Consider the following 13,424-nt stretch of genomic DNA (forward strand, 5'->3'; position numbering starts at 1 on the left):
AAACCACCTGGGATGATATCGCTAATATGCAGAATCTAAAACAAAAATGATGCAAATGAACTTATTTACAAAACAGAAACAGACCCACAGACTTAGAGAACAAACTTATGGGTACCAGGGGGGAAGAATGGGGTGGGGGGAGGGATAAACTGGGTGTTTGGGACTGACATGTACACACTGCTATATTTAAAATGGATAACCAACGAGGACCTACTGTATAGTACAGGGAACTCTGCTCAATATACTGTAACCTAAATGGGAAAAGAATTTGAAAAAGAATAGATATATGCATATGTGACACTGAATCAGTTTGCTGTACACCTGAAACTAACACAACATTGTTAATCAACTATGCTCCAATGTAAAATAAAAATTAAAAAAATTAATTCAACCACACAAAAAGGTTACTTTGGAGAAATTACATTGGAACATTATCAACGGGAGTTAGGAAGCCAAAATAAATTTTGAAACAATCAATTAAAAAGCTTATTCAACCATCCTAGAGAAAAGATTATCTTTCTATTTGCTCTGTGAAAAATATTACAAAACTGTTACCTACAAGGAGAGGACCAAAGAGGATGCAGCCAAAAAGTGTAGGGAAAAACAGGGAAGTGGACTGGGCAATTACTTCTCTTTCTAAAAAGATATTTTGCTTTGTAATTTTGTATTATTATTTTTTAATGAGATGTCACTAAATTTTATGAGGTTCAGGACAAAAAGGACGTGGATCGACCCCGGACTACAATTATAATTTAGGTAGGAAATGAGGATCTGGACAAAGACCACAGGGATGATGAGTAGGGAAGGGACTTGATAAATATTAGGTGGTAGAGGGGATGGGACTGAGTGGACGGGTAGGAGTGGTATTTAGGAATGGTTGGGCCTTTCCCTCAATTCTCACTTCAGAGACCAAACTGGTGCAATTCACCTAGAAATTTGTACAGTAGGTGGAAAAAGATTTGTATTATTTTGAAGATTTTTAGTTCGATACGCCTGTGGCATACTCAAGAAAAGTAAATAGGCAGCAAAAATATAAACTGAATTCAAAAACAGTTGAATTAGAGATACAGAATAGGGAGTCCTAGGTGTATAGGTATATTTAAAACCATAAATTAGGTGATGTTTACGCAGTAAATATAAGGAAACATATATAATGAGTAAAACAGGGTTGGGGAAGGCAATGATAGATGGAGAGAGAGAAGCCAATGAGCCTGGGCTGAAATTAAAAATATTTAATAACCTATATAAAAGTATGAGTGGATCAAAATATTTTAAATTCCCTTTAATTTTTCAAAGAAAATATCTAATTCTCCAAAGATTTCTATCTATGTATCTATATACCTATCTATCTAATATCTATCTACTCCTCTAATGGAATGTATTTTGGTGTAAGTAATCTATCAAATTTTTCCAATGATTTTCAACTCACTTGTTTCATCTGATGTAGCTGTTGCTAGTTGAATAACTCTGGTCCTTGAAGTGTGCTCTGACATGGGAACAACATCAAACTCTTCCAACAACTTCTTTATACGTTTGTAGTCACTAGTCAACCCTGAATGTGTTTTTTCTTAGAGCAATTGACTCAATGAGATCAACTGGATATCTGGATAGAAAAATGGAGTAAGAGAGAGAGACTTTTGAACCTGCTACGACTCTGCTTCCATTTGTAAGATGTTAGAGTATATTATTCTACTAGGATTTTTTTTCTATTATTCTAGTCTATTATTATATTATGAATTTTTAACTTGTATTATTTTATATGGGTTTTCTAAATATTTAATTTTTATACACTTAGCATTAACACATTTTACAACTAGTATTCTCTATTACTTTAGTTTTCTGTAAGTTTTAGAGTTTATAAAATTACTTACATTATTTTAACAAAACTCTCTGAAAATGTAGAATGGCCAGATATTGCTTTGAGGCTTTCTAAGTCAGACTTGGTAGTTGTTGTTGTTTTGTCTCTCTTCCAGAATGCAAAATTAATTGACAGACACTTAATCCTAATTTGGGGTTTTGCCTTATTCTTTCTCCCTTCTTCATTACTTCCCTTCTTTATTTTTTCCCTGCTTCCCCCTTTTTCATCCTCTTCTCTTGCTCCTTCCTAATAATTTAAAATAAACCCACTATTCAAATGCCTGATTTATGAATTCCCTAAACTTTTAATGAATTGAGGCAATGAAGCACGCAGGACCTGGTTTCTATCCCTATGCCCTCACTCACATTCTCCGATTCAGGAGCTCCTTCTTTCTCCTCTCTTCATGTAAAAGTCTAGTTACCCTGGAAAGCCATTTACAGATTTACCTTCTCTAGAGGATTTTTTAAAATACCTTCAACCAAATCACCTGTCCTCATTTGAATACGTATCATATATTGCTTACCTTGGTTCTTACCTTGGTCAATAATTTACTTAACTCTTCCAGTAGATGGAAAGACACTTAAAGAAGAGATTGTATCATTAAAAAAATTCTTTAATTTCTTCAACCCCTTTGTAAAATACCGTGTACCTAGTCAGTGCCCATGAGATATCTGCTGAAGTCAGTTACACAAAATAAAATCAGATATCAGTTTCATCCAGAAAACTCAATGTAAGCCCTTACAGAAAGAACCCCCAGCCTAGTCTTTCAGTCCCCATGATTCTATCATCCGGTTTGCTGGCATTCCTGGAATCTCTGAAATTGGTGGAATAATGTTCACAGCAGCACCTTGGGGCCAAAGCACCACAAAGTAGAATGGTTTGATTCTTAATGACAACAAATTCCGCCCCCAAATACCCAGCCTCCTTTCTCCCTGACAAAAGACAGGTGGTCTGTCTGGTACCCCCAGTGGATATTCACTGGGGTAGACTGACTGTCAATTGCTTGGAGAGTTCATTTACGGAAAAAATCAGGGCAAAATGGCGGTAAGGAATGACACAACTGAATGGTTAACATTTTTATTTCAAAAAAGCAGGATACTGTATATAACACTTTCTGAGAAAATAATTAAGATAGTATAATGAAATGAATTCCATGTTTTTAAGCACAATACAGATGTACAGAATCCTTTAAATGTGAGTTTATTCAAACTTTATTTAAATGCAATGCACGTTAATTGAGAGATTTAAGGGGTGATTTCTGCATTTCACAAAATAAAAGTTCTCCTGCAAGTTTGTTTGTTTATTTATTTATTTAAACTTTACATCCTCAACATATATTACAAGGGCTTAATATTTTAATTTAGAACATACGTAGTATATTTGAATAGCTCTTTGGGCTAATATGTGCCAAGAAAGGTACATTGTCCTTTTAATAACCAATTAAAAACAAACTAACTTTGACACAAAAAGGAATGGGGTCATAAGTTTCGCCTTACTCAAGTAGAATACAGTCTGAGATTCAAAACAGATTCTTCCTTGAAAACTGCAGTTGTTTCCCATCCTCCTAAACAAGGACAAAAGAACAAAATGCAAAAAAATATATGTCATTCATTAATTCTCATTGGATTTAAATCTCCCCCTGCAGTAGAATACACTAAATATCTGAGTCTTTTGCTTTATTCTGGCTATAATCACATCAACTGTTTAAAAAATAAAAACTTTTAAAATTCTGTTTTCTTCACTTTCTTCCAGATATTTTCTCCTGCCACAATAAATTGACCAGCACTCTTAGCGTCAGATACACATGGCACACACATGTAAGTGGAGCGATACATTTATGTCCTTTAAAATTCCTGGATCTACAGACACCTCCTTTCCTGTTAGAAGCATAGATATCCAGGTTTATTCTGGAATCTCTATTTATCTGCTCAGTGTATGGCAATGTTTAGCAAAGTGCATATCTCTTTTCCCCTTTTCCTCTGACCCCTGCGATCCCCGTTTAATTTTTACTCAAGAGCTTCATCCACTTAAAACTTTGTACAACTTTATCTGCTGTATTTAAAAGAGGTTGACTCAACAACGCAAACACTCACCCACACACACGTAAGAAAAGTTTCCATCTTCCAAAGCTAACATTATTTAATATTCCTATATACCATGGAGCTTTCAGTTTGGAGTTTTTCTTAAAATATATATCCTTCACTTGAAGCTGTCATAAAAATGGGGAGAACACCTTCTCTGATTTCAAAACCATCAAAGTAGGTTTTTAAAAGCTACTTTCCAAACCCCAGGAGTAGTATACTCGAAGGGCAAGCTCATCAGTATCTTTAGAAAATGAGTTGGGAAAAGTAAAGTTTGATTCCTATTTGAACATTTATTATTGGTACCAATGAATCCTACTGACTGAGAATGTAACTACGATCATCACTAATTATGATATAGCTACAGTGAAGTAAAGCTGCATCCCATTATTTCAACGATTGAAGTCTGATAGGCCAGCTGTTTGATTTCTCTCATCCCACTGTCTATTCAACAGCTTTTCATTGCACAGACTGTTAAAAATGATTCACAAACTGTTGCTGCCTTCAAACTATATACTACAAAAGGTAGCCAAGAAATAACGGTATGTTGTACTGAACGTAAAGTAATTAGTGGCTTCAGAATATGTTTTTGACACAAAGCCTGCCTGCCCATTGTAGAAAATTTTGACAATTTATGTGAAAATATTTATTACCTGTAACCATAGATACACAAAATCAATGTGTGTGTTATGTAACATGACATCAGTAATGCATTTGTTACTGCTTTGAGATTTCTTCTGGTCTTGATTACAGCTCTGCCAAATAACTTTTTTTTTTATTATACAAGGGCAAGTGATTTCTGTGCTACATTTGCAATTGTAATGATAATTTTCCTGAGAATGTTAAATTATGTCTTAATTTATTCAAAAGATTTTATTTTCAAAGCAATTAAACTTATTGTTGATTGATATTTACCATCCAATGTTCCTGGAACACTAAAAGAATACGCTTTATACATAATCTTCCATTATAGCACAATGCTTGAGGGTAGCCATTTTACATAACAGCATTCAGTTGAGTCTTCAAATCAAAGAACAAAAATTATAGCAATTTCACTTGAAATCCATAAATCCATGCTCAGGATTATGTTCAACAGAATCACTAAATGTTATTTGGAATTCAAAGATGAATGAATCAATAGAAAAATAGAACTGATAAATCATTAGTACTTTAATGCAGAGCGGAGAGAGAAACTAATAAATCATGCACTTCAAGCACTTGTTTTCCTTATGGCACGTTTGAAAACATAAAACATACAATGATAAGATGCAGGTCAATATGAATGAACAATACCAAATCTGCTCAGAATAGCATTTCATTTTATATCACAGGCTTAATGAAACACTTAAAAAATACTATTCCATAATTTCTTCAAACAATTAGAGAATCCACCCAGGCCATGAAATACTTTAACAACAATCTAGGCCGTTATTTCCAAATAAATATTTGAAATGTCACAGAGATGGGAGTAGAGGCGGTGAGGGGGAGGGTGCAAATACATGCATGATTAACTTCAATGAGCTCAATATTATTACAGGTATCAATTTATACTAGAAAGGAACTGATACAATCATTTACTTTCTCAAGTGTACTTAACTGACCCATTAAAAATTACAGACGTCTATACTTATAAATGACCAAAAAAGCAAGAAATCAGCCATTGAGCTTTGATTGTGTTGTACGGCTTATTGTCTGTGAAAAGTGAGAATTTTAATTATAATTAATGGGTAATTCACTCTCTTCCAGAGTTTTAGTCATCACAAAATTGCACTTTAGAACCATAGATTTTCTCCGCAATGCTTAATTAATTATGCATTGACCCATTTCTCTCAAAGCATCTTTTTCTGAATCTTTGGTGGGAAACACAGTTTATTAGGCACATAGTTTCAAACATCTATTTGGTTACTGTTGTGATTAAGAATTTTCTTCTAAATTCACATGCAGAAGGGAATAAGGCTTGCCATGTTAACATACTTTACTGCCAAGTAATATGTTTCCACTTATGTCTGGAATTAAAAACAAAAGTAAACAAACTAAAAACCACTTCCTACTTCTTAGCATAAGAATACTTTATACCTGATATCTTAAATTCCACTCAGAAGCATCAAGATGTCGAAGGAAAACTACTTAGATACAGCAAGTAGACAACTATTTAACAAAACCTTTCAATTAAAAGCTTCTCCTCAACTCACAGGTCAAAGATCATTGATATACTGTTTGATTCTAAAGGGAAAAGTATAGCAATCTGCAATTATGATTATTGTAGCATTATTAAGTAGTGCCTATTAATAACTGGAATCACATTTCCCGTGATATTTCCTTTTTTTGTTGTACAGGTTTTTTTTACAGGTTAGTAAATGGAAATTGGAGAAGGAATGGGTAGGAGACAAAAAAATTTATGGGAATGCATGCAACAAAAATAGGCAGTATCACTTCATGTAAACTTCTGCTTTCTTCATGCAAAGATGCTTATAAAAACTGAGACATTAAATTTTCTAATAGCTGGATTTTACATTAGCTCAGTAACAAAAACTGTTAAACCAATTCCATGATTTTGCATGAGCAGGAGACTTGAAATCGTTCAACGATTTCCAGCATAAGTGTTCCATGGCCCAATTATGCTAATTAAATCTCTAAGAATGAAAAGATACAGGATTATTCCTTGCTTCGGTTTCTTGTTCTTTTGATGAGGGAGCAGAACAACCCGGTTTTTGGAGGAGGGCCCATCAGCATCGGGGCTTGGTTCTTGTGCATAATTTTTATCTAGGGAAAAAAAAGACAAAGAGGGTACAGTAATCTCCAGATACAACACCAATTTCTGAGAATCTCTCTTAAGGTTAATAATATCCCCTGAATTACTGAAACAACACAAGTGCAAAATGTATTTTCAGAGTTTCTATTATTTCAAAAATATTTTTAAGGAAGATAAGGTATGTTATTTAAACTATATTCCAATGCTCAGGGTGATACCAAGAAATTAAATTTAATTGAAATTACATTTTAAATATCATATTACTTCTAACCTCTCTTGTAATAACACCCCCAAATTCCTTGTTCATGCCACGTGATTATCTAGTATAATTTATTGACCATTAGTCATGTATTATTTACTTAAGATAGGAAAGGCTGCACCATTATAGCATTCAGAATCCCAGTTATAGCCCAACATCAAGATGTACTTGATATCAAGGCAAGCCTTATTTACTCCGCTAATCAGATTGTTTCTCTCTTTCAATATGAACTGCAGGGCTTAATTTCAAAACAATCATTACGAATGAAAGTCAAAAGTTAGCGTGCATAAAAGGTCAGAAATGATGAACTAGCTTTCTAATTTGTTAATTAATTGGTAATAGAATAGAATCAAATATTGAAAAGCCTGCTTAAAACATTCTGAGAGACTGTTCTAAAGCTACTCTTTTTGATTTCTTTGAAATAAAACTACGAATCACCTTAAATGAGACAACCTTAAAGTAGATTATGTCTGCAATTTTCTCTAATTCAAGCCTAAATTAGAGAAGACATTTTATGAATATATGCTATGCTCAAAGCTAATTGAAAGCAATTATCAAAGTGGCATTTTGTCTGTGACTTTAAGATACATTGTAAGATAATAAATGATTCTCATTATGTAATAAAAAGGTCACATCTTGCCTTTGGGCTAGTGACGCTAAGAGTTTTTCAAAAGCAATCTGAGACATTTTCTTTAGAGAACTGCGACTAATATAAGAACCATCGCTTATTAAATATCAGTTGTCACCAGCACAGCACCCGCATCAGAGATGAGTATTTCTTTCAAAAAGAAACACCACCTCATTAAAAGCTGCAAAAATATATCTCTTAAAGTGCATAGCTGACATTTTCAAGTTAAACTGAATATCCTTCACTTGTCATTGACTAATAGCAATGAAACAAAAAAAAGTGGATGTCACGTGGACACGATCATTAAAATCAGCACTGGGGCTGCTGGGAAATGGAGATTTATTTCACAGTCTAGAAAGACAGAACTATGTTAAAAATCAGGATAAACGAACAACTCTTTATTTAACTCTGTTGGAATCAGGTTATTCTGGGAAGATTCAGTGTTCTTTGTACTGTAAAGATAAATTGCACCTGTAAAAGGCCACCAGGCTAAACCAGCCTCAAACTCTCTGGATATCTGATTTCATTTTATTTTATTTTTCTTATCTTATGAATTGGGGAATCAATAGCCAGACAGTTAAGATGCTAGAATGCACCTATCTATGTAGATTGAAAAAGATCTCTACCAGATTTTCTCTCCTAATAATTCACTTTCAAATTACACCCTACCTTATGCCATTGATTTTATACTCCTCTAGAGTATAAAACCTAATACACCATCATTCACTCATTTATTCATTTCACAAAATGTATCAAGCCCCTACTGTGCCTCAGGCACTGTACCATGAACCTCTAACAAACAGACAAAGTACAATCTCTACCCTCAGTAAATTATAGTCAAGTAATAAAGAGAAATTTAACAAGCACGTTCAATAGTGTTATAGATGCTGAAATACAAGGCTAAGCAGAAAGGCACTATTTTTTTTTTAACGCTGAAAATAAAAATGAATCTTTTTATAAAAAAATGTTAGTTTAAAATGAGTACCTGATGAGGCAGTTAACACATATTACTTATGTCATAACCTTAGATTCAAACAGAACGTAAGTAGCTAAGGTAAAAAAACAAAGATTTCTGATTCACGGTTGCTGGACTAAATCCTTTAGAGGGTATGATAATATTAGGGCCTCTTGGAAAACAAGATCATTATTAACAAATTATTGTTGTTAAGATGTTGGAAGAAATATATCATTCTAGTCACAAAAGATTAGCATCAATTTATGACAAAGCATAGCCAAAACACCGCAACTTATTGTGTATGAGATTTTGTTTGCCCTTTGTATTTTTTAAGTTATTTGGATTTTCTTTGATCATAGCTATCTTTTTATTAACAATCCCTTTTAAAAGAAATCACATGTTGCTATTCCTTTGAAAAATAGCACAGTATCTCATTCAGTGCTCCTGACACAGTGGGACCCTTAATCCATACTACTGACTAATTCGAATTCTAGGTTGTAGTTTCAAAGCAGGACAATGGTCCTATTTTTAAAATTATCTGTAATCTATCTTCTTGGTTGTTTAAGCACTCCTATGGTCAAGGTACACAACTCTTTCTTTAATTTAACATTATTTCCGTACAAAATGCAATCTACATCTTTCTGTCTGTTATTCATAAAAATGAGAAACAATTGGCTGTTTTCCTCTTAGGGGAGATTACATGGAGGAAACTCACACTCATGAGATGTCTAGTATGTATCCAGGCTCTTTGCATACATTATGTCATCAGATAATTATAGGTCTTTGTATATTTGAGCAGAGCAAAAACTACTCCATTAAGGATGAGAAAAACTCCAGTCCAGGTGAACTGTTGGTACTGTAGTCACAGCAAGTCCAGGTGAGGTTTCAGAAAGCTGTAGAGACTTAAGTGTAATTTAGGTTCAGATGGCCCGTGTTGGGGGAACCTGGTTAAGGGCGCCTCACCAGGCATGGGATAATGACTCACATGCCTGTTTCAACTCCACATCCTTATATTTTTATTACTACTTTTTTTGAGAACCTGTTATCTACAAGAAAAACAATACGGAGTAAGGAGCAGACTTTATCCCCCAAAGATTTTATTATATTAAGTCTCAGCAATCTGAAAGCATGAACCAAACATTACGTTCTCTTTGAGTGTTTCCATTTTTTTAAGAGTCAGGTAGTTACTTCTTAGTTGTTTCTCAATACATCAAATATTTATGGAGCACCAGCTATGGGCAAGGCAGTTTGCAAGACTGTTTAGTTTGGAAGAGAACCTGAGATTATAATTGAGAGAGAATTGTGGGCACTCATAAGCAATGGTGATGGGGCTCCTAGGAGCTGGAATGGCTGTACGAAGGTCGAAGAGCACTGCTAAAAATGCAAGATAGATACTGTCAGAATTAGAATGATGTTCTATTAAGAACTCTTCATTTTTACTTATCATCTATTCCTTTGGAAAACAACAGCAGCAAAAGTCTCATGACTCTTTCTACTTCTGTCTTCCTATTTCAAATTAAGATTGGACACATCTAAAAATATAAACAGAAAAAAATTGATTTCAGTTTCAGTTTTATAATTATTCAATATGAAATAAAAATTCACATACAGAAACCAGATGAAGGATTATAAGGCACAGTTTTCTTGTTTCTATGACATTGTCAGGGTTGCACGGTGTGATAGAGAGCTCCACTTCATAACTGTAATATGACCAATAATAACAAGGATAAAAATAACAAGATTTGGCTTTTACTGTGTGCTGAGTATTATGCTAAGTGCTTTACACACGTTATTCACATGATACCTGTTTCATCCAGCTCTTTGAGTTGCTCTTGACAAAAGTCTACTCCCATAAAAGTAATATTATCAAAGAACATAGAATTGAAAAATGATGTCCTAAAAAGGATAGAAGAGAGGTTTATATCTTACAGTACACGGTGAACAGTGTCTAGTCCCACTAGACTTTCATGTTCTCTCTGAAGACTTTTAGTCCAACTAAAATTGAGGAAGACTGGAAGGTCTTCCTGCACTCATTCTCCAAGCAGTTATTTGGCCCAGCTCATTGCAATTTTCTTTCCTAGCTCCCTGTCTCTCAGCATCAACTATTCCTAATACTCTTCATTGTGAAGAGTAGTTATTTTTCTTCCTCATGTGATAGGAACACCCTACTTAACACCCAGTCCCTGAATGACACATCTACCGAAGCAAGGGCTTATCAAAGCATCCTGATAAGATCTGAATAAAGATGGATCTATTCTGTCTTCAAGGAATTCTCATACCTAATATCAAAAGAATATTTTTTCATAATTTTAAAAATATATTATCTAATTTTACCCTCTCAACAACCCTGGGAGGTAGGTGTCAACACCCTTATTTTACAATACAGGACAGAAACTTAGGTTCTGTAACTTGCACTACACCACTCAAGTTGGTAAGTACAAGAGCTGGGTTTTGAAAGCTGACTCAAATCTCCCAAGCACTCCTTGTTAATTCCCACCTCTGCATTTCTGTGTCAATTAGTGCTTTGGAGAACCTTCCCTCAAACTTTGACCCCTGTCCTTCCCAGCTCAAATAACACATTATTTTGAAATTTCAAAGCTTAGTGAGATAAAGAAGATTCTAAATGCCCTCTGAGAGGAAAAACAGGTCACTTACAGAAAAATAAAAATCAGCATGGCATTAAGCTTCTCAAAAACATGAGTGGTAGAAGAAAATGGAGAAAAACCTTCAAACCCCAGAAGAAAAGTTAATTTTATCTTAGAATTCTATACTTAGTCAGTGGATTGATTAAATGCATGGGTACAATGAAGATACATTCATTCATAAAAGGTTCTAGAGAGTTTACCATTTATGTGTCCTTTGAAACATTTTTGAGTGTGTTCTCCAGCAGAACAGATGCGTGAGCTAAGAAAGATTAAAAAAACAGAGGGTCACATTGACAACACCAAATGCTGGTGAGGATGTGGAGCAACAGGAACTCCCATACATAGGTGCTGGGAATGCAAAATGGCGCAGCCACTTTGGAAGACAGTATGGAGGTTTCTTACAAAACTAAATATACTCTTATCATACGATCCAGTGTCTGCACTCCTGGGATTTAACCAAAAAAGGTGAAAACATATGTCTGCACAAAAACCTGTACACAGATGTCTGCAGCAGCTTTTTTCATAACTGCCAAAACTTGGAAGCAACCAAGAGGCTCTTCAGTAGGTGAACGGATATATAAACTGTGGTATATCCAGACAAAGGAATATTATTCAGTGCTAAAAAGAAATGACCTATCAAGCCATGAAAAGACATGGAGGAAACTTAAATGCATATTATTAAGTGAAAGACGTCAATGTGAGAAGGCTACATCCTGTATGATTCCAATTATATGACATTCTAGAGAAGGGAAAACTACGGGGACAGTAAAAAGGTAAGTGGTTGCCAGGGTTTATGGGGGAGAGTGATGAATAGATGAAGCACAGAGGATTTTTAGGGCAGTGAAAATATTATTTAGGATGTTATAATGATGGATACAAGACATTACACATTTGTCCAAGCTCATAGAATGAACAACACCAAGAGTGAACCCTAGTGCAAACCATGGACTTTGGATGATTATGATGTGTCAATGTAGGTTCATTGATTATATCAAAGATACCATTTCAGTGGGGAATTCTGCTAGTGGGGAGGCTATGTGTGTCGGGTGGTGGGAGGTATATGGGGAATCTCTGTACCTTTGTCTCAATTTTATGGCGGACCTAAAAGTGCTGTAAAAATTAAGTTTATTAAGAACAAGAATAACAACAAAAAGAGTATCCAACTGAGACCCAGGATGAGAGATCTGCAAGAAATCTAGCAAGAAACGTGCAGGGAAGGGCTTCTGCCATATAAAGAAGGGAGTGGGGATTACAGATTAATTGATACTGCATAGTTTTAAAAAATTAGAATTATTATAATGATGACTTTACAAAGAAAAAAGAGATTATAAAAGCTTTATAGGAAAGGAAATGTAATTGTGTGACAGTACTTGGTTCTACAGTTGACAACATTTTCATAATCTCAATCATTACATGTTTTATATTGATTTAAATAAAATTTTTCTTCAGAAGCAGAACAGCGTACTGGTTAAAAATCAGACTGCCAGGGTCCACCACTTCCTATCTGGAGACTTTGGGCAGATGACTATAATTCATTTCCCTCATCAATACTGTAGAGACTTTGGGATTCCCTGGTGGCACGGTGGTTAAGAATCCGCCTGTCAATGCAGGGGACAGGGGTTCAAGCCCTGGCCCGGGAAGATCCCACATGCCATGGAGCAACTAAGCCCGTGCGCCACAACTTTTGAACCTGTGCTCTAGAGCCCATGAGCCACAACTACTGAGCCCGTGTGCCACAACTACTGAAGCCCACGTGCCTACAGCCCATGCTCTGCAACAAGAGAAGCCACTGAAATGAGAAGTTCGTGCACCACAACGAAGAGTAGCCCCCGCTCGCCACAACTAAAGCCCACGCACAGCAGCAAAGACCCAATGCAGCCAAAAATAAATAAATAAAATAAAGTTCCATTAAAAAAAATACTATAGAGACTTTAATATAGTGTCCATTTCATTGGTTTCTTGTAAGGACTAAATGAATCAATGTACACAAAATGCTTAGAATGTTACCTGGCACATAAAAATCACTCAGTACATATTAACTATGTACTGTAATGTACTGAGTAATGTAAGAGTATTAAAAACAACTTTCTATAGCATAAATTAAGTAGACTATACCTAAAACTATTAAGTCAAAAAAATTACAGCAAAGCAGATTGTTTACAGACATGCAGTAAACAATCAGAAGAGACAGCCAAAGAATCAAAGAGTGGACCTGGTGACACAGAAATGATGGGACAGAGGCTAGC

The 13,424-nt window shown here is 34.9% G+C and overlaps 1 protein-coding gene across 6 annotated transcripts in view; it reads right to left on the minus strand.

The window, feature by feature from the left end:
- Positions 1-5,778: 5,778 nt before the first annotated feature.
- Positions 5,779-13,424, minus strand: part of DGKB (diacylglycerol kinase beta) — a 648,598-nt gene continuing 640,952 nt past the window's right edge. For all 6 annotated transcript variants that reach the window (XM_032642942.1, XM_032642939.1, XM_032642937.1 and 3 more), the window contains one exon: positions 5,779-6,702. In XM_032642942.1, the coding sequence (XP_032498833.1) occupies positions 6,595-6,702 (108 nt within the window). In that variant the 3' untranslated portion in view covers positions 5,779-6,594. The remainder of the gene's footprint in view (positions 6,703-13,424) is intronic.

This window comes from Phocoena sinus, chromosome 9, assembly GCF_008692025.1.
Source record: "Phocoena sinus isolate mPhoSin1 chromosome 9, mPhoSin1.pri, whole genome shotgun sequence".
Lineage (NCBI taxonomy): Eukaryota > Metazoa > Chordata > Mammalia > Artiodactyla > Phocoenidae > Phocoena > Phocoena sinus.